This window comes from Schistocerca serialis, chromosome 2 (assembly GCF_023864345.2).
Source record: "Schistocerca serialis cubense isolate TAMUIC-IGC-003099 chromosome 2, iqSchSeri2.2, whole genome shotgun sequence".
In the NCBI taxonomy this organism is placed as follows: domain Eukaryota; kingdom Metazoa; phylum Arthropoda; class Insecta; order Orthoptera; family Acrididae; genus Schistocerca; species Schistocerca serialis.
The window spans coordinates 1,131,250,963-1,131,272,327 of record NC_064639.1 but is presented as its reverse complement, the minus strand read 5'-3'; the positions used below and the strand labels follow the sequence as shown (position 1 = coordinate 1,131,272,327).

General features: G+C 50.2%; 1 protein-coding gene across 6 annotated transcripts in view; it reads left to right on the top strand.

The window, feature by feature from the left end:
* Positions 1 to 21,365, top strand: part of LOC126458594 (inward rectifier potassium channel 4-like) — a 667,556-nt gene that overhangs the window by 336,943 nt on the left and 309,248 nt on the right. For all 6 annotated transcript variants that reach the window (XM_050095742.1, XM_050095740.1, XM_050095738.1 and 3 more), the window contains exon 5: positions 16,026 to 16,244. In XM_050095742.1, the coding sequence (XP_049951699.1) occupies positions 16,026 to 16,244 (219 nt within the window). The remainder of the gene's footprint in view (positions 1 to 16,025; positions 16,245 to 21,365) is intronic.

Below are 21,365 nucleotides of genomic sequence, written 5' to 3'. Positions count from 1 at the left end.
CCCCCCCCCGCACAGTGTGCCACTGTGGCGCCACGGCCGGCCAAGGCGTCCCCGTGTCTGCGTGCACTGCAAGGCGCTGGCTGCTAGAGTGCTGCAACGCTCAATGTTTGGCCGGTCACTGCTCGCCCGTTGACAGGGGGACCGAGCCGCTCGTGTCCGGCCCCACACGACTCGGCTCGGTCACGTACTCGCCCCATGTCTGTTGTCCGGATTCCGGACACGCGGGTAACCGAGCATGATCGGTCACCGCCAACGTCTCACCTCGCATCGCCCCGGCTCGCTGCACCGTACTGTACAAAACCAACGCCTCTCTCTCTCTCTCTCTCTCTCTCTCTCTCTCTCTCTCACACACACACACACACACACACACACACACACACACACAATGTACAGGGCTATTACAAATGATTGAAGCGATTTCATAAATTCACCTTAGCTCCATTCATTGACATATGGTCACGACACACTACAGATACGTAGAAAAACTCATAAAGTTTTGATCGGCTGAAGCCGCACTTCAGGTTTCTGCCGCCAGAGCGCTCGAGAGCGCAGTGAGACAAAATGGCGACAGGAGCCGAGAAAGCGCATGTCGTACTTGAAATGCACTCACATCAATCAGTCATAACAGTGCAACGACACTTCAGGACGAAGTTCAACAAAGATCCACCAACTGCTAACTCCATTCGACGATGGTATGCGCAGTTTAAAGCTTCTGGATGCCTCTGTAAGTGGAAATCAACGGGTCGGCCTGCAGTGAGCGAAGAAACGGTTGAACGCGTGCGGGCAAGTTTCACGCGTAGCCCGCGGAAGTCGACGAATAAAGCAAGCAGGGAGCTAAACGTACCACAGCCGACGGTTTGGAGAATCTTACGGAAAAGGCTAAAGCAGAAGCCTTACCGTTTACAATTGCTACAAGCCCTGGCACCCGATGACAAAGTCAAACGCTTTGAATTTTCGGCGCGGTTGCAACAGCTCGTGGAAGAGGATGCGTTCAGTGCGAAACTTGTTTTCAGTGATGAAGCAACATTTTTTCTTAATGGTGAAGGGAACAGACACAATGTGCGAATCTGGGCGGTAGAGAATCCTCACGCATTCGTGCAGCAAATTCGCAATTCACCAAAAGTTAACGTGTTTTGTGCAATCTCACGGTTTAAAGTTTACGGACCCTTTTTCTTCTGCGAAAAAAACGTTACAGGACACGTGTATCTGGACATGGTGGAAAATTGGCTCATGCCACAACTGGAGATCGACAGCGCCGACATCATCTTTCAACAGGATGGTGCTCCACCGCACTTCCATCATGATGTTCGGCATTTCTTAAACAGGAGATTGGAAAACCGATGGATCGGTCGTGGTGGAGATCATGATCAGCAATTCGTGTCATGGCCTCCACGCTCTCCCGACTTAACCCCATGCGATTTCTTTCTGTGGGGTTATGTGAAATATTCAGTGTTTAAACCTCCTCTACCAAGAAACGTGCCAGAACTGCGAGCTCGCATCAACGATGCTTTCGAACTCATTGATGGGGACGTGCTGCGCCGAGTGTGGGAGGAACTTGATTATGGGCTTGATGTCTGCCGAATCACTAAAGGGGCACATATCGAACATTTGTGAATGCCTAAAAAAACTTTTTGAGTTTTTGTATGTGTGTGCAAAGCATTGTGAAAATACCTCAAATAATAAAGTTATTGTAGAGCTGTGAAATCGCTTCAATCATTTGTAATAACCCTGTATTTATTTCTGTCTCTTTCTTTTAGTACAAAAGTAATGCTTCCAAGAACGGGTACGTGACACAGCTAAATTCATAAAGCACTTGGAAAGTAAAATGATATTCCAATACAATCGCGGATAGAAGACGTGTCTCATTTCCAAACGGAAGATATATTTTTCCTTTCATTAATAGGAAACATTAAATAAGTGTTCTCCCTGTAATCTAGAAGACAGCCATCTTCATAAAGAAGGCATACAAAGAACGTTAAACATTTACAGACGTAACTTGTCTTACTTCTCACTTGTCTGCAACAGAAACAAAATTATAGTTATTGTTGATCAGCAGTAAATCACTAACGCGTTCCGGATTTAATTGGCTGCGGCGATTTGTTAGCAACATGCCGGCTTTACTAAAGCATCTTTCACTAGGTGCGCTTGTTGCTGGGATACATAAAATACTCGTACGTCTTCTAACTGCAGCCAGGCCTGGCAGATCTGTTTCCTGTCTGCTCCACCACTTTAAGATATCGTCATCATCTCCAGGGTGCATTAAAATGTAGAGATCTACTTCATCTGCTGCGGATGATCTGTTGTTCCTCCATTCCTTGAAACGATTTCTCTTTCTGGGTGGTGATGACACAGTACTTGATGGATCTATGATAATAAACAGTAGGGACAGGTAATACAGAACTGATGTGGAAATCATCGAAACGTTCCCCTAAAAACGAGGTGTTTTACGTTAATGAAATACAGGGTGATTCAAAAAGAATACCACAACTTTAGGAATTTAAAACTCTGCAACGACAAAAGGCAGAGCTAAGCACTATCTGTCGGCGAATTAAGGGAGCTATAAAGTTTCATTTAGTTGTACATTTGTTCGCCATTTCAGCCAATAAAGTTTTTGGTCCCTTTTTCTTCGAAGGTGCTACTGTAACTGGACTACAGTATCTGGAGATCTTAGAGAATTGGCTGTTCCCTCAGCTCGAACAAGAAGCACAACAATTCATATTTCAGCAGGATGGAGCGCCACCACATTGGCACTTATCTGTCCGTAACTACCTGAACGTCAACTACCCGAGGCGATGGATCGGCCGCCAGGCAGCCCGTGACAGAGCACTTCATCACTGGCCTCCAAGAAGCCCTGATCTTACCCCCTGCGATTTTCTCTTATGGGGGTATGTTAAGGATATGGTGTTTCGGCCACCTCTCCCAGCCACCATTGATGATTTGAAACGAGAAATAACAGCAGCTATCCAAACTGTTACGCCTGATATGCTACAGAGAGTGTGGAACGAGTTGGAGTATCGGGTTGATATTGCTCGAGTGTCTGGAGGGGGCCATATTGAACATCTCTGAACTTGTTTTTGAGTGAAAAAAAACCTTTTTAAATACTCTTCGTAATGATGTATAACAGAAGGTTATATTATGTTTCTTTCATTAAATACACATTTTTAAAGTTGTGGTAATCTTTTTGAATCACCCTGTATTATACGAATTATAACATTCCCGTTTCTCTATAATACACTATCCACTGACTATGCAAAAACGATTATGTTAATGATTGCACGTTGTACCTGCGTAAGTAGTACACATTTGTCGCACATTGCTAAGAATTTCCTGCTTTTCATTTATTTCAAGCATATTAAGATCACGGAAAGACGGCCAAAGAAACGTAGCAATTTTATGTCTGGAAGTGATTACAATCTTCTCACAAACGAAAGTCAAGGCTCGATTTTTAATCCTTTGTGCCTCCTGTTAAAAAATACATATCTGTTACTACACATCAGTTACGCTACTTAATTATAAATCTATCACGTATAATAATTAAACAGTGCTTTTAACTACAGTAATTACTCACCTGACATTCAGTGTCATTAACACTGCAAATTTGTTGCAGTTTGTGAAACCAAAGAAGGACTAAGTGGATTGTCGGTTCTTTTTCGCTTTCTAATTCATCCGTGGCCTCTTTAACTGGTTTCACAAAATCCGCAATTTTTCCTTGCAATTTGTAAGCGGAGTCCTTTTCCGTCAGCAAAGCAGTAACTTCGTTATACTGAGTGTGTAAGGATTCCAGCATGGTGTACAAGCTGCTCCAGCGTGTGCAGACCTCTTGTTTCAACGATGATTTCAAAGCCGAGCAGAGGCCACTTTTGTTAAAGTACCTTACCCCCCCCCCCCCCCTCCATGAACCATGGACCTTGCCGTTGGTGGGGAGGCTTGCGTGCCTCAACGATACAGATAGCCGTACCGTAGGTGCAACCACAACGGAGGGGTATCTGTTGAGAGGCCAGACAAACGTGTGGTTCCTGAAGAGGGGCAGCAGCCTTTTCAGTAGTTGCAGGGGCAACAGTCTGCATGATTGACTGATCTGGCCTTGTAACACCAACCAAAACGGCCTTGCTGTTCTGGCACTGCGAACGGATGAAAGCAAGGAGAAACTATAGCCGTAATTTTTCCCGAGGGCATGCAGCTTTACTGTATGGCATGGGGAGCTGCATGAGACCAGTCTCAGGACTGAAGACCACAACAACAACCACCTTACAATGCATTTTGCAGTCTTTATTGTTGATGCGATGTTCGGGGCATGATTTAACAAGAAGCTATCTTCATCGAAAGTATGGATAAGTGCTGTGTACATATAATGAGCAGCACAGGGAATCCTTTCGTGATTTTCCAAAGCCTTTATTACATTGCCATCCTGGTCGGAGACAAAAACAATTTGTGGAACATGTCCGGCGGAATGTCCCAATCAGCCATCCTCTCTTCAATTTCCTTCATAATATTTACTCTCGTCTTCTTAACGTCCAGGAATTTTGTTGTAAATAAGTCATTGTTCACAAGAGACCAATCTGTGTTAATGTAATGTGTTGTAAGCGACAAATAGTGCACCTGATTATGCGAAAAATGGTTCAAATGGCTCTGAGCACTATGGGACTTAACTTCTGAGGTCATCAGTCCCCTAGAACTTAGAACATCCATGCCCGAGGCAGGATTCGAACCTGCGACCGTAGAGGTCGCGCGGTTCCAGACTGTAGCGCCTAGAACCGCTCGGCCACTCCGGCCGGCTGGTTATGCGAATCAGTCCACATATCAACTCGTGCAGCACATGTTTTATTAATAACTTCCGCAATAAGAGAAGGCATATGTTGTTTCGTATTGCATCAGCTTGTTCTCTGATATGTCTGCTTATAGAACAGGGATGTGGCATGACATCTGCCAAGTTAACTTCTCCATAATGCGCACCTAGAATTATTCATTCTTGGCCTAGTTCTCTGAAACCTTCACCGGAAACAGCATTAATAGGTCTCAAATCTTTAGCACACATTCCAACACACTTTGCTGTAATACTATTTTTTATTACCGCCGGTATCCCTGAAGGAGCTGTATCTTTCTGAGGTTTATTGCATCTGTGTTTCTTTAAATGAGTGGTTCCCGACTGGAAACACAGTAATTTGGAGCAGTTTATGCGTGTACCCAGTACACGCACTGTTTTCGTCTACAACCAACAGAAATGTACTCCATACTTGGCTTTTTAGACCTTCCCGTTCCTTCAATGTGTAAACATTGGTTTCAGTCTTAGGTCTTACTGCACTGGCTTCCTCGCGTTGCATGATTACAGAGAGAGGCACACCACAAATGAGAAGCCCGTACTGGCTGCAGTCTCACACGGATAATGACACGTGTAATGTGTTTGACGTTACGTGCTACGTGTTCGGCCACGGCTTCTATGCTCGGTCACAAGAACTAGTGCGGGCAGCCTATCCAGTTAGGGTGTGCTCGCCCCACCTCGTACTTTGTGCTCGCTTACGCGGTCATGCAGCACTCTACTGGCTACGACCGCGAAGCCGAGGACGGCCACGGCACAGCACGTGCTCCTACCAGGAAAAACAAGCGAGCACCATGTGACCTCTGCTCAAATGGTCGGCCGTGTTCATCGCTGTTTATGAAAGCAGACGCCCGCTAACAAGGAAAAGACTACTAGCTAAGGGAACTGAACTACAGATGTTGTGTGACACCGTCCGTCCTCAACTTGACTATGAATTACATTCAAATGACAAAAGTCACGAGACAGCGATATGCGCATATACAGTTGGCAGTAGTGTCGCCTACACAAGATATAAAACGGCGTTGCATTGACGGAGCTGTCATTTGCACTCAGGCGATTCATGCGAGAAGGTTTCCAACGTGATTACGACCTCAAGACGCGAGTTAACAGACTCTGAACGCTGATTGGTAATTGGAACTAGACACTTGGAACTTTCCATTTCGGAAATCCTTAGGTAATTCAATACAGGGTGATTCAAAAAGAATACCACAACTTTAAAAATGTGTATTTAATGAAAGAAACATAATACAACCTTCTGTTATACATCATTACAAAGAGTATTTAAAAAGGTTTTTTTTCACTCAAAAACAAGATCAGAGATGTTCAATATGGCCCCCTCCAGACACTCGAGCAATATCAACCCGATACTCCAACTCGTTCCACACTCTCTGTAGCATATCAGGCGTAACAGTTTGGATAGCTGCTGTTATTTCTCGTTTCAAATCATCAATGGTGGCTGGGAGAGGTGGCCGAAACACCATATCCTTAACATACCCCCATAAGAAAAAATCGCAGGGGGTAAGATCAGGGCTTCTTGGAGGCCAGTGATGAAGTGCTCTGTCACGGGCTGCCTGGCGGCCGATCCATCGCCTCGGGTAGTTGACGTTCAGGTAGTTACGGACAGATAAGTGCCAATGTGGTGGCGCTCCATCCTGCTGAAATATGAATTGTTGTGCTTCTTGTTCGAGCTGAGGGAACATCCAATTCTCTAACATCTCCAGATACTGTAGTCCAGTTGCAGTAGCACCTTCGAAGAAAAAGGGACCAAAAACTTTATTGGCTGAAATGGCACAGAAAACGTTCACCTTAGGCGAGTCACATTCATACTGAGTTGTTTCCCGCGGATTCTCAGTGCCCCATATACAGACATTGTGACGGTTGACTTTCCCGTTAGCGTGGAAAGTTGCTTCATCACTAAACACAATCTTTGAAACGAAAGATTCATCTGTTTCCATTTGAGCAAGGATAAAATCACAGAAATCGATTCTTTTAATCTTATCAGCTGCAGACAGTGCTTGAACCAATTTCAGACGATAAGGTTTCATAACTAACCTTTTTCGTAGGACTCTCCATACAGTTGATTGTGCAATTTGCAGCTCTCTGCTAGCTCTGCGAGTCGATTTTCCTGGGCTGCGAACAAATGCTTGCTGGATGCGTGCTACATTTTCATCACGCGTTCTCGGCCTTCCAGAACTTTTCCCTTTGCACAAACACCCATTCTCTGTAAACTGTTTATACCAACGTTTAATACACCACCTATCAGGAGGTTTAACACCATACTTCGTTCGAAATGCACGCTGAACAACTGTCGTCGATTCACTTCTGCCGTACTCGATAACACAAAAAGCTTTCTGTTGAGCGGTCGCCATCTTAGCATCAACTGACGCTGACGCCTAGTCAACAGCGCCTCAAGCGAACAAATGTACAACTAAATGAAACCTTATAGCTCCCTTAATTCGCCGACAGATAGTGCTTAGCTCTGCCTTTTGTCGTTGCAGAGTTTTAAATTCCTAAAGTTGTGGTATTCTTTTTGAATCACCCTGTATTTCCAGATCAAAGGCGTCAAGAGTGTGCAGAGAATATCAGATTTCAAGCACTGCCTCTCACTACGGAAAAGACAGTGGCCGACGGGCTTCACTGAACGACCGAGTGTAGCGGCGCTTGCGTACCGTTATGAGTACTAACAGACAAGCAACACTCCGTGAAATAACGGAAGAAATTAGTGTGGGACGTACGACGAACGAATCCGTTAGGACAGAGCGGCGAACTTTGAAGTTAATGAGCAGCAGCTGCAGACGACCGTCGAGATTCCCTTTGGTAACAGCACAACATCGCTTGCAGAGCCTGTCCTGGTCTCGTGACCATGTCGGTTGAACCCTAGAGGACTGGACAACAGTGGCCTGATCAGATTAGTCTCAGTTTCAACTGGCAATAGCTCGTGGTACCTTGCCAGTGTGGTGCAGACCCCACGAAGCCACGCACCCAAGTTGCCAAGATGGCATTGTGCAAGCTACTCATGGCTCCATAATGGTGTGGGCTGTGTTCACATGGAATGGGCTGGGACTTCCGGTTCAACTGCACCGTTCATTGCCTGTAAATGAATCGTTATGTTCGGTTACATCGAGATGATCTGCCGCCATTCGTGAACTTCATGTTCCCAAACATTGATGGAATTTGTATGGGTGACATTGCGCCATGTCACCAGGCGACAATGATTCGCAACTGGCTTGAAGAAAGTTTTGGACAGTTCGAGGAAACTACTCGTATTTGCCCACCTAGATCGCCCAACATGAATCTCAGCTAACATTTATGGGGCATAGTCGAGAAGACAGTTATTCCAGGAACCCCTCCCTGCACCGGCAACATATTCTCAATTATGGACGGGTGTAGAGGCAGCATGGCTCAAAATTTCTGCAGGGGACCCGCAACGACTTGTTCAGTCCATGCCACGTCGAGATGCTCCACTAAGCCAGGCAAAAGGAGATCCGACACTGTAGTGGGAGGTATCCCATGACTTTTGCACCTCAGTGTATATACATGTTGGTAGATTTCAAAACCCCTTTGGTAATCCCCTTATAATCAAAATATCCTGCAGATCATTCTTCAGAAGTACCGAAAACTGACTACTCACTGTAGCTGGTAGTCTCCTAGTCCCACACTTGCCGGATCCTCATCTCTGTTGGCTGCCATCACTATTGTCTTGGTCAAGTTAATTTGAAAACTGTATTTTTGGAACAGCGATTTCCTCACGTTGAGTCTGTCCTGATCAAGATATCATCACCAAAGGCAACTGCGTCAAGTTCATCAAAACCTTTGTTCATTTTCTTCATTATATCATCCATAAAGGTGATGGACGGTAGTGGGGAAAATGCTGCGTCTTGCTGAACTCCACTCTTGGTCTGAAACCAAGAAGATCGTCCCTCTCCAACTTGTACGCAGCTAGTACAGTCCTTGTACAGTGTCTGGATGTTTCTTACCAGCCCTTCAGGTACATTCCTTCTCCTTAGGCACTCCCAGGTATTCTCTCTTGGAACACTAGCAAATGCTTTGCAATTGTAAATAAATTATCCTCTGGCTGCAAGGATGGTTTCTAATTTCTTTAATGCACAACTGACTTCGGAAGTGCCAACTCTATCTTCAGATTCCCCTTTAATTATACATATAATCGATTTAGGTATTGTTTTTTCGGGATCACAGCTGCCCATGATAACCGGTCAGCACTTGCGACCACAACACCACCCAAATGACGCCTTAGCGGTCGGCAGCAGACGGCGTACACATTTTGGCTATATTTCTGGATATACATCTGAATGAAAGAACAGTTACTCCATTCCAACTGAGGTCTGCCGTTGGTGCAAATATTGTTACCAGCGACATGTGCGCTTCATGTAGCTGGTATGTATGTAATGGGACCAGCCACTTGTCTCCCAATCTTCATCACGTGAGGGACGGTTTGCATTGGGGCTTGTGCATGTGTGGAGTGCACAAGAATAACCTGTGCATACTGGACCTCGAACCAATGTAGGACTGTTTCACTTGCAGACAACTTCCAGTTTTGTACGTCAAGTGGCAAGATAAGTAATCTGATTCGGCCAGTAAGTGGAACCACGATAAACATGCATTTGGATGGCAGGACGGCGATTTGAACCCAAATCTTTCCACGTGTATATTCAATGTCCTACCACTGCGGCATCTCACTCGGTGATTTTTTTTAAGCAAGGACTGCCTTATTCCGACTGCATTTTGTTATGAACTATGTATGGCTTTCGTAGCTACTGGATAGTGAAGATTGCTAAATACGAGGGCAGTTCAATAAGTAATGCAACACATTTTTTTCCTGAAACAGGGGTTGTTTTATTCAGCATTGAAATACACCAGGTTATTCCCCAATCTTTTAGCTACACAACACTATTTTTCAACGTAATGTCCATTCAATGCTACGGCCTTACGCCACCTTGAAATGAGGGCCTGTATGCCTGCATGGTACCATTCCACTGGTCGATGTCGGACCCAACGTCGTACTGCATCAATAACTTCTTCATCATCCGCGTAGTGCCTCCCACGGATTGCGTTCTTCATTGGGCCAAACATATGGAAATCCGACGGTGCGAGATCGGGCCTGTAGGGTGCATGAGGAAGAACAGTCCACTGAAGTTTTGTGAGCTCCTCTCGGGTGCGAAGACTTGTGTGAGGTCTTGCGTTGTCATGAAGAAGGAGAAGTTCGTTCAGATTTTTGTGCCTACGAACACGCTGAAGTCGTTTCTTCAATTTCTGAAGAGTAGCACAGTACACTTCAGAGTTGATCGTTTGACCATGGGGAAGGACATCGAACAGAATAACCCCTTCAGCGTCCCAGAAGACTGTAACCATGACTTTACCGGCTGAGGGTATGGCTTTAAACTTTTTCTTGGTAGGGGAGTGGGTGTGGCGCCACTCCATTGATTGCCGTTTTGTTTCAGGTTCGAAGTGATGAACCCATGTTTCATCGCCTGTAACAATCTTTGACAAGAAATTGTCACCCTCAGCCACATGACAAGTAAGCAATTCCGCACAGATGGTTCTCCTTTGCTCTTTATGGTGTTCGGTTAGACAACGAGGGACCCAGCGGGAACAAACCTTTGAATATCCCAACTGGTGAACAATTGTGGCAGCACTACCAACAGAGATGTCAAGTTGAGCACTGAGTTGTTTGATGGTGATCCGTCGATCATCTCGAACGAGTGTGTTCGCACGCTCCGCCATTGCAGGAGTCACAGCTGTGCACGGCCGGCCCGCACGCGGGAGATCAGACAGTCTTGCTTGACCTTGCGGCGATGATGACACACGCTTTGCCCAACGACTCACCGTGCTTTTGTCCACTGCCAGATCACCGCAGACATTCTGCAAGCGCCTATGAAAATCTGAGATGCCCTGGTTTTCCGCCAAAAGAAACTCGATCACTGCCCGTTGTTTGCAACGCACATCCGTTACAGACGCCATTTTAACAGCTCCGTACAGCGCTGCCACCTGTCGGAAGTCAATGAAACTATACGAGACGAAGCGGGAATGTTTGAAAATATTCCACAAGAAATTTCCGGTTTTTTTTCAACCAAAATTGGCCGAGATAAAAAATTTGTTGCATTACTTATTGAACTGCCCTCGTAGATAAGAATTCCTGCTTCAGTTTGGTAATAGAAACGTGTCAACAATTCTGCACTGTAGAATATCAAAACAACTTGAAAAACAGGTACGATTTGAGATGTGGTAGTTTATGGTGGACTTCATTCCAAGTCACGGTAAGTGGGAGCGATTGCCGGGAAATGAGCTGACTGATCCAAAAATTTTGACCTTCAGGTAATATGAGTGGGCCTCGGTATGTGACGCTTCGCAGCAGCCTGGCGCAGCATGAGTGAGCGCATTGCGTTTCCTGTGATCAAACTACATCACTGCGCAGACGCATACTTCGCGACACGGCGCTTCTGAATCCGAACCCCCTCCCCGTCCTACTTGTGCAGGTGTCGCCGCTCTGAAAATAGCGGACAGACAGCGGCCTCTGTTATCTTGCCAATCAGACAGAGGCTGCAGGCCGCACCTACCGAATCCTCTTGTAACGCTGAAAACGTTTTCAGTGGTGTCTCCTGGTGCTTAAATGCATAACAAAGACTGTAGGATATTTATAGCACTATTGGTACCTAAAAAAAACAGGTCTGTGAGTCTTCTGAGAGGCAAATAGAAAAAGTTAGATATCGCTTGTGCATTGCTGTCCTGAGGAAGGTACTGGAAGACGTAGGTCGCGATTGTCTTCGCCGAATTGTGGGTGATGTCTCGGATGTGTCTGTAACGAGTAGGTTTGTACAAAATTTTTGCATTTGTGTTTTGAAAGAGGATTGCATAAGAAAGGAAGAGAGTGCAGTGGATACGCAGATTCAAAAGTCAGCCTTTTGTTTGATATTTTGCTGTCATTCATAGCTTCCCATCTAATGCATATCTTTTTTCTTTGCGTAATACACAAAACGTCATCGATAGTTATGTCACATACTGCAATCTTTACCTTGCACTAAAGTTTTCCCCTCGGCTGTTCCTGCTCGTGCCAAATAAACTATTCCTGTACGACATAGCACATGTCCCACTAAACCATCTCTCTTTTTTGGTAAAAGTGTTTTAAGTCAGCCTTTCCTGCGAAGAAACAATTAAAGAAGTACGCACAGAACAGAACATACCAGCATTCCACATGAAACTCTTCCTGACATGACATTTTCGAAATTCCTACTGCTAGTACTGGTGCATCGATCAATGGTGGACGGGGTGATGTACGCCTGGAGTACTATACTGTCTGATCAAAAACATACGGGCACCCCTATGTAATGCGGATTTGACCAGTAGATGTCACTGGGGACGGAGGCGCAGAGTGTTCTCAGTAGACAGGCAGCAACAGCTTTGGATGGTTGGGAGAGATCAGTCACTTCTAACGTGGACTAGTTATTGGATGTCACACGAGTAACAAATCCATGAGGGACATTTCAACCCTTTGAAACCTGCCGAAGTCGACTCTCATAAGCCACACATTCCTCTTGTCAGTGGTCAGCGACGCTTGAGGTAGTGTATTATATTGAGTGATGAATCACGCTATAGTCTGGCAGTCCGATGGAAGGGTTTTGTTTTGGCGAATGTCTAGACAACGTTACTTGCCATCAGGCGCAGTGCCAATAGTGAAATACGGAGGAGGTGGTTAAGGTAAGGGGGTGTTTCTTGTGGTTACGGTGTGATCCCCTTACTGCGCTCAAGAAAACGCTAAAATGCAGGAGTATGTAAACAGTTTTTACACTGTTGTGTTCTGCGTCAGGTGGGCGAATATTTCGAAGAGGCTGATTCATTGTATCAGCATGACAATGGGTCCTATCATTAAGCAGCACCTGTGAGGCACCGATTTGTGGACAATAACATTACTGAAATGGACTGGCCTGCCCAGACTCCCAACCTGAACCCAGTGGAGCACCTTGGGGACGAGTTCGCTCCAGATCTCGACGTTCAACATCATTGCCTTCTCTAGTTCGGCATTTGAGGAAGAATGGTCTCCTGTTCCTCCAGACATTCATACACGTCATTGTTTGTGTCCTCAGAAGAGATCAAGCCACAATAAAGGTGAAGAGTATATACACTCCTGGAAATTGAAATAAGAACACCGTGAATTCATTGTCCCAGGAAGGGGAAACTTTATTGACGCATTCCTGGGGTCAGATACATCACATGATCACACTGACAGAACCACAGGCACATAGACACAGGCAACAGAGCATGCACAATGTCGGCACTAGTACGGTGTATATCCACCTTTCGCAGCAATGCAGGCTGCTATTCTCCCATGGAGACGATCGTAGAGATACTGGATGTAGTCCTGTGGAACGGCTTGCCATGCCATTTATACCTGGCGCCTCAGTTGGACCAGCGTTCGTGCTGGACGTGCAGACCGCGTGAGACGACGCTTCATCCAGTCCCAAACATGCTCAATGGGGGACAGATCCGGAGATCTTGCTGGCCAGGGTAGTTGACTTACACCTTGTAGAGCACGTTGGGTGGCACGGGATACATGCGAACGTGCATTGTCCTGTTGGAACAGCAAGTTCCCTTGCCGGTCTAGGAATGGTAGAACGATGGGTTCGATGACGGTTTGGATGTACCGTGCACTATCCAGTGTCCCCTCGACGATCACCAGTGGTGTACGGCCAGTGTAGGAGATCGCTCCCCACACCATGATGCCGGGTGTTGGCCCTGTGTGCCTAGGTCGTATGCAGTCCTGATTGTGGCGCTCACCTGCACGGCGCCAAACACGCATACGACCATCATTGGCACCAAGGCAGAAGCGACTCTCATCGCTGAAGACGACACGTCTCCATTCGTCCCTCCATTCACGCCTGTCGCGACACCACTGGAGGCGGGCTGCACGATGTTGGGGCGTGAGCGGAAGACGACCTAACGGTGTGCGGGACCGTAGCCCAGCTTCATGGAGACGGTTGCGAATGGTCCTCGCCGATACCCCAGGAGCAACAGTGTCCCTAATTTGCTGGGAAGTGGCGGTGCGGTCCCCTACGGCACTGCGTAGGATCCTACGGTCTTGGCGTGCATCCGTGCGTCGCTGCGGTCCGGTCTCAGGTCGACGGGCACGTGCACCTTCCGCCGACAACTGGCGACAACATCGATGTACTGTGGAGACCTCACGCCCCACGTGTTGAGCAATTCGGCGGTACGTCCACCCGGCCTCCCGCATGCCCACTATACGCCCTCGCTCAAAGTCCGTCAACTGCACATACGGTTCACGTCCACGCTGTCGCGGCATGCTACCAGTGTTAAAGACTGCGATGGAGCTCCGTATGCCACGGCAAACTGGCTGACACTGACGGCGGCGGTGCACAAATGCTGCGCAGCTACCGCAATTCGACGGCCAACACCGCGGTTCCTGGTGTGTCCGCTGTGCCGTGCGTGTGATCATTGCTTGTACAGCCCTCTCGCAGTGTCCGGAGCAAGTATGGTGGGTCTGACACACCGGTGTCAATGTGTTCTTTTTTCCATTTCCAGGAGTGTACATCCCATAATGTGTCCACAAATAGGTGTCTGGATACTTTTGATCAGACAGTGTAGATCATTCTGCGGTACGACAAATGAAATGAGAACACTAAGGAAAATACGCGGTGGAGAGAAACGACCTCATACACCTACAGCAGGATATGGAAAATCGAATCAAGCAAAATTTACAAATAACCATAGGTGGAAAAGTATCGTTGTGGAGCTAGGGCAATAGTGTAATAGCCAATCAATGATGAGTGTGCAGAAATTAGGCCAACAAGCGAAAGTGTTCGTGCGAGTCTATCAGCGCGGTTTTTTCTGTCAGAGTTGCTGCTTTTTTATGCTGTGGTTGTTGCCCTTGTGTGCTTCTGTTAGAATAAAAGTTGACTCATTCTGTAGCTTATCAAAAACTAAATCATTATTGGTAATACTGCACGTTATAGTAACACATATTGACTATTTTTTGCAGAATGAGATTTTCACTCTGCAGCTGAGTGTGCGCTGATATGAAACTTACTGGCAGATTAAAACTGTGTACCGGACCGAGACTCGAACTCGGGACCTTTGGTTTTCGCGGGCAAGTGCTCTACCATCTGAGCTACCCAAGAACGACTCACGCCCCGTCTTATTATTTCTTGCAGTGCTGTTTCTGGAGTGCAGTTTATCTTCTTAATAAATTGATGATGTTACGGTAGCTGATTTAATATCGAACCTTTACCCAGAAAACATCACGGAAAATTCGAGACCAACGTAACCAACTAGGGATAGAAATTTAAAGTTTGCCTAGTTTTGTCGGTTCAACTGAGACAATTATCTTCAGCTAATTTAAATACTTCATTAGCACAACAGGTATTAACTGGCGCAAGATAGTTCCACGCTCGTCGCTGATTGGCTGGCATTCTACTGTCACCTCGAGATGACTGGGTGTTGTGTGCTGGCCTTAGGTTAGTTAGGTTTAGCCCGCATCTCGTGGTCGTGCGGTAGCGTTCTCGCTTCCCACGCCCGGGTTCCCGGGTTCGATTCCCGGAGGGGTCAGGGATTTTCTCTGCCTCGTGATGGCTGGGTGTTGTGTGCTGTCCTTAGGTTAGTTAGGTTTAAGTAGTTCTAAGTTCTAGGGGACTGATGACCATAGATGTTAAGTCCCATAGTGCTCAGAGCCAGCCAGTTAGGTTTAAGTAGTTCTAAGTTCTAGGGGACTGATGATCTCGGAAGTTAAGTCCCATAGTGCTCAGAGCCATTTGAACCAATCTACCGTCGCAGTTCCAGTCCGGTAAAACTCCAACTTGTGCTTATCGCAAAAATTTTACTGAATTCGACGTCCTCTACCCAACCCTGACGTTGTTCTCGAGTTGTTTTTCACCACCCTGTATAGACAAGCGCTTCGTCTTACCCTGCGTCTTTAGAAGGAATGACAAGTTGACTAGTTGTGTGGTGGTTGTAGGGCCTATACCTACAAGCTGATCCCGGCGGAGGTTCGAGTCCTCCCTCGGGCAAGGTGTGTGTGTTTGTCCATAGGATAATTTAAGTTAAGTAGTGTGTAAGCTTAGGGACTGATGAGCTTAGTAGTTAACTCACATAAGATTTCACACACATTTGAACATTTTTTGAACCTACGTGCTGTACGGGAGGACCACAGTTTGGTGACGTTTGTGGTGGCTGTGTGGTGCAGGCGTGATCGAGTCGACGGGGATGACGACGCAGGCGCGCTCGTCGTACCTGCCCAGCGAGATCCTGTGGGGCCACCGCTTCGAGCCGCTGGTGACGTTCAAGAAGGAGACGGGCGAGTACGAGGTGGACTACAGCCTCTTCAACAACACGTACGAGGTGGACACGCCGCTGTGCAGCGCCAAGGCGCTCGACGAGCTGCGGCAGGCGCACGGCAAGACAGGTGGGTCCCCACTCACAGCCTAGCTGATGGAAAAACGCGCAGGCGCACGGCAAGACAGGTGGGTCCCCACTCACAGCCTAGCTGATGGAAAAACGCGCAGGCACACGGCAAGACAGGTGGGTCCCCACTCACAGCCTAGCAGATGGAAAAACGCGCAGGCGCACGGCAAGACAGGTGGGTCCCCACTCACAGCCTAGCAGATGGAAAAACGCGCAGGCGCACGGCAAGACAGGTGGGTCCCCACTCACAGCCTAGCAGATGGAAAAACGCGCAGGCGCACGGCAAGACAGGTGGGTCCCCACTCACAGCCTAGCTGATGGAAAAACGCGCAGGCACACGGCAAGACAGGTGGGTCCCCACTCACAGCCTAGTTGATGGAAAAACGCGCAGGCACACGGCAAGACAGGTGGGTCCCCACTCACAGCCTAGCTGATGGAAAAACGCGCAGGCGCACGGCAAGACAGGTGGGTCCCCACTCACAGCCTAGCTGGTGTAAAAACGCGCAGGCGCACGGCAAGACAGGTGGGTCCCCACTCACAGCCTAGCTGATGGAAAAACGCGCAGGCGCACGGCAAGACAGGTGGGTCCCCACTCACAGCCTAGCTGATGGAAAAACGCGCAGGCGCACGGCAAGACAGGTGGGTCCCCACTCACAGCCTAGCAGATGGAAAAACGCGCAGGCGCACGGCAAGACAGGTGGGTCCCCACTCACAGCCTAGCAGATGGAAAAACGCGCAGGCGCACGGCAAGACAGGTGGGTCCCCACTCACAGCCTAGCAGATGGAAAAACGCGCAGGCGCACGGCAAGACAGGTGGGTCCCCACTCACAGCCTAGTTGATGGAAAAACGCGCAGGCACACGGCAAGACAGGTGGGTCCCCACTCACAGCCTAGCTGATGGAAAAACGCGCAGGCGCACGGCAAGACAGGTGGGTCCCCACTCACAGCCTAGCAGATGGAAAAACGCGCAGGCACACGGCAAGACAGGTGGGTCCCCACTCACAGCCTAGCTGATGGAAAAACGCGCAGGCACACGGCAAGACAGGTGGGTTCCCACTCACAGCCTAGCTGATGGAAAAACGCGCAGGCGCACGGCAAGACAGGTGGGTCCCCACTCACAGCCTAGCTGATGGAAAAACGCGCAGGCACACGGCAAGACAGGTGGGTCCCCACTCACAGCCTAGTTGATGGAAAAACGCGCAGGCACACGGCAAGACAGGTGGGTCCCCACTCACAGCCTAGCTGATGGAAAAACGCGCAGGCACACGGCAAGACAGGTGGGTCCCCACTCACAGCCTAGCTGATGGAAAAACGCGCAGGCGCACGGCAAGACAGGTGGGTCCCCACTCACAGCCTAGCTGGTGTAAAAACGCGCAGGCGCACGGCAAGACAGGTGGGTCCCCACTCACAGCCTAGTTGATGGAAAAACGCGCAGGCGCACGGCAAGACAGGTGGGTCCCCACTCACAGCCTAGCTGATGGAAAAACGTGCAGGCGCACGGCAAGACAGGTGGGTCCCCACTCACAGCCTAGCTGATGGAAAAACGCGCAGGCGCACGGCAAGACAGGTGGGTCCCCACTCACAGCCTAGCTGATGGAAAAACGCGCAGGCACACGGCAACACAGGTGGGTCCCCACTCACAGCCTAGCTGATGGAAAAACGCGCAGGCGCACGGCAAGACAGGTGGGTCCCCACTCACAGCCTAGCTGATGGAAAAACGCGCAGGCACACGGCAAGACAGGTGGGTCCCCACTCACAGCCTAGCTGATGGAAAAACGCGCAGGCACACGGCAAGACAGGTGGGTCCCCACTCACAGCCTAGCTGATGGAAAAACGCGCAGGCACACGGCAAGACAGGTGGGTCCCCACTCACAGCCTAGTTGATGGAAAAACGCGCAGGCACACGGCAAGACAGGTGGGTCCCCACTCACAGCCTAGCTGATGGAAAAACGCGCAGGCACACGGCAAGACAGGTGGGTCCCCACTCACAGCCTAGCTGATGGAAAAACGCGCAGGCGCACGGCAAGACAGGTGGGTCCCCACTCACAGCCTAGCTGGTGTAAAAACGCGCAGGTGCACGGCAAGACAGGGTGGTCCCCACTCACAGCCTAGCTGATGGAAAAACGCGCAGGCGCACGGCAAGACAGGTGGGTCCCCACTCACAGCCTAGCTGATGGAAAAACGCGCAGGCGCACGGCAAGACAGGTGGGTCCCCACTCACAGCCTAGCAGATGGAAAAACGCGCAGGCGCACGGCAAGACAGGTGGGTCCCCACTCACAGCCTAGCAGATGGAAAAACGCGCAGGTGCACGGCAAGACAGGTGGGTCCCCACTCACAGCCTAGCAGATGGAAAAACGCGCAGGCGCACGACAAGACAGGTGGGTCCCCACTCACAGCCTAGCAGATGGAAAAACGCGCAGGCGCACGGCAAGACAGGTGGGTCCCCACTCACAGCCTAGCAGATGGAAAAACGCGCAGGCGCACGGCAAGACAGGTGGGTCCCCACTCACAGCCTAGCAGATGGAAAAACGCGCAGGCGCACGGCAAGACAGGTGGGTCCCCACTCACAGCCTAGCAGATGGAAAAACGCGCAGGCGCACGGCAAGACAGGTGGGTCCCCACTCACAGCCTAGCAGATGGAAAAACGCGCAGGCGCACGGCAAGACAGGTGGGTCTCCACTCACAGCCTAGCAGATGGAAAAACGCGCAGGCGCACGGCAAGACAGGTGGGTCCCCACTCACAGCCTAGCAGATGGAAAAACGCGCAGGCGCACGGCAAGACAGGTGGGTCCCCACTCACAGCCTAGCTGATGGAAAAACCCGCAGGCACACGGCAAGACAGGTGGGTCCCCACTCACAGCCTAGCTGATGGAAAAACGCGCAGGCGCACGGCAAGACAGGTGGGTCCCCACTCACAGCCTAGCTGGTGTAAAAACGCGCAGGCGCACGGCAAGACAGGTGGGTCCCCACTCACAGCCTAGCTGGTGTAAAAACGCGCAGGCGCACGGCAAGACAGGTGGGTCCCCACTCACAGCCTAGCTGATGGAAAAACGCGCAGGCGCACGGCAAGACAGGTGGGTCCCCACTCACAGCCTAGCTGATGGAAAAACGCGCAGGCGCACGGCAAGACAGGTGGGTCCCCACTCACAGCCTAGCTGATGGAAAAACGCGCAGGCACACGGCAAGACAGGTGGGTCCCCACTCACAGCCTAGCTGATGGAAAAACGCGCAGGCACACGGCAAGACAGGTGGGTCCCCACTCACAGCCTAGCTGATGGAAAAACGCGCAGGCACACGGCAAGACAGGTGGGTCCCCACTCACAGCCTAGCTGATGGAAAAACGCGCAGGCACACGGCAAGACAGGTGGGTCCCCACTCACAGCCTAGTTGATGGAAAAACGCGCAGGCACACGGCAAGACAGGTGGGTCCCCACTCACAGCCTAGCTGATGGAAAAACGCGCAGGCACACGGCAAGACAGGTGGGTCCCCACTCACAGCCTAGCTGATGGAAAAACGCGCAGGCACACGGCAAGACAGGTGGGTCCCCACTCACAGCCTAGCTGATGGAAAAACGCGCAGGCACACGGCAAGACAGGTGGGTCCCCACTCACAGCCTAGCTGATGGAAAAACGCGCAGGCACACGGCAAGACAGGTGGGTCCCCACTCACAGCCTAGCTGATGGAAAAACGCGCAGGCGCACGGCAAGACAGGTGGGTCCCCACTCACAGCCTAGCTGGTGTAAAAACGCGCAGGCGCACGGCAAGACAGGTGGGTCCCCACTCACAGCCTAGCTGATGGAAAAACGCGCAGGCGCACGGCAAGACAGGTGGGTCCCCACTCACAGCCTAGCTGGTGTAAAAACGCGCAGGCGCACGGCAAGACAGGTGGGTCCCCACTCACAGCCTAGCTGATGGAAAAACGCGCAGGCGCACGGCAAGACAGGTGGGTCCCCACTCACAGCCTAGCTGATGGAAAAACGCGCAGGCGCACGGCAAGACAGGTGGGTCCCCACTCACAGCCTAGCAGATGGAAAAACGCGCAGGCGCACGGCAAGACAGGTGGGTCCCCACTCACAGCCTAGCAGATGGAAAAACGCGCAGGCGCACGGCAAGACAGGTGGGTCCCCACTCACAGCCTAGCAGATGGAAAAACGCGCAGGCGCACGGCAAGACAGGTGGGTCCCCACTCACAGCCTAGCAGATGGAAAAACGCGCAGGCGCACGGCAAGACAGGTGGGTCCCCACTCACAGCCTAGCAGATGGAAAAACGCGCAGGCGCACGGCAAGACAGGTGGGTCCCCACTCACAGCCTAGCAGATGGAAAAACGCGCAGGCGCACGGCAAGACAGGTGGGTCCCCACTCACAGCCTAGCAGATGGAAAAACGCGCAGGCGCACGGCAAGACAGGTGGGTCCCCACTCACAGCCTAGCTGATGGAAAAACGCGCAGCCACACGGCAAGACAGGTGGGTCCCCACTCACAGCCTAGCTGATGGAAAAACGCGCAGGCGCACAGCAAGACAGGTGGGTCCCCACTCACAGCCTAGCTGGTGTAAAAACGCGCAGGCGCACGGCAAGACAGGTGGGTCCCCACTCACAGCCTAGCTGGTGTAAAAACGCGCAGGCGCACGGCAAGACAGGTGGGTCCCCACTCACAGCCTAGCTGATGGAAAAACGCGCAGGCGCACGGCAAGACAGGTGGGTCCCCACTCACAGCCTAGCTGATGGAAAAACGCGCAGGCGCACGGCAAGACAGGTGGGTCCCCACTCACAGCCTAGCAGATGGAAAAACGCGCAGGCGCACGGCAAGACAGGTGGGTCCCCACTCACAGCCTAGCAGATGGAAAAACGCGCAGGCGCACGGCAAGACAGGTGGGTCCCCACTCACAGCCTAGCAGATGGAAAAACGCGCAGGTGCACGGCAAGACAGGTGGGTCCCCACTCACAGCCTAGCAGATGGAAAAACGCGCAGGCGCACGGCAAGACAGGTGGGTCCCCACTCACAGCCTAGCAGATGGAAAAACGCGCAGGCGCACGGCAAGACAGGTGGGTCCCCACTCACAGCCTAGCAGATGGAAAAACGCACAGGCGCACGGCAAGACAGGTGGGTCCCCACTCACA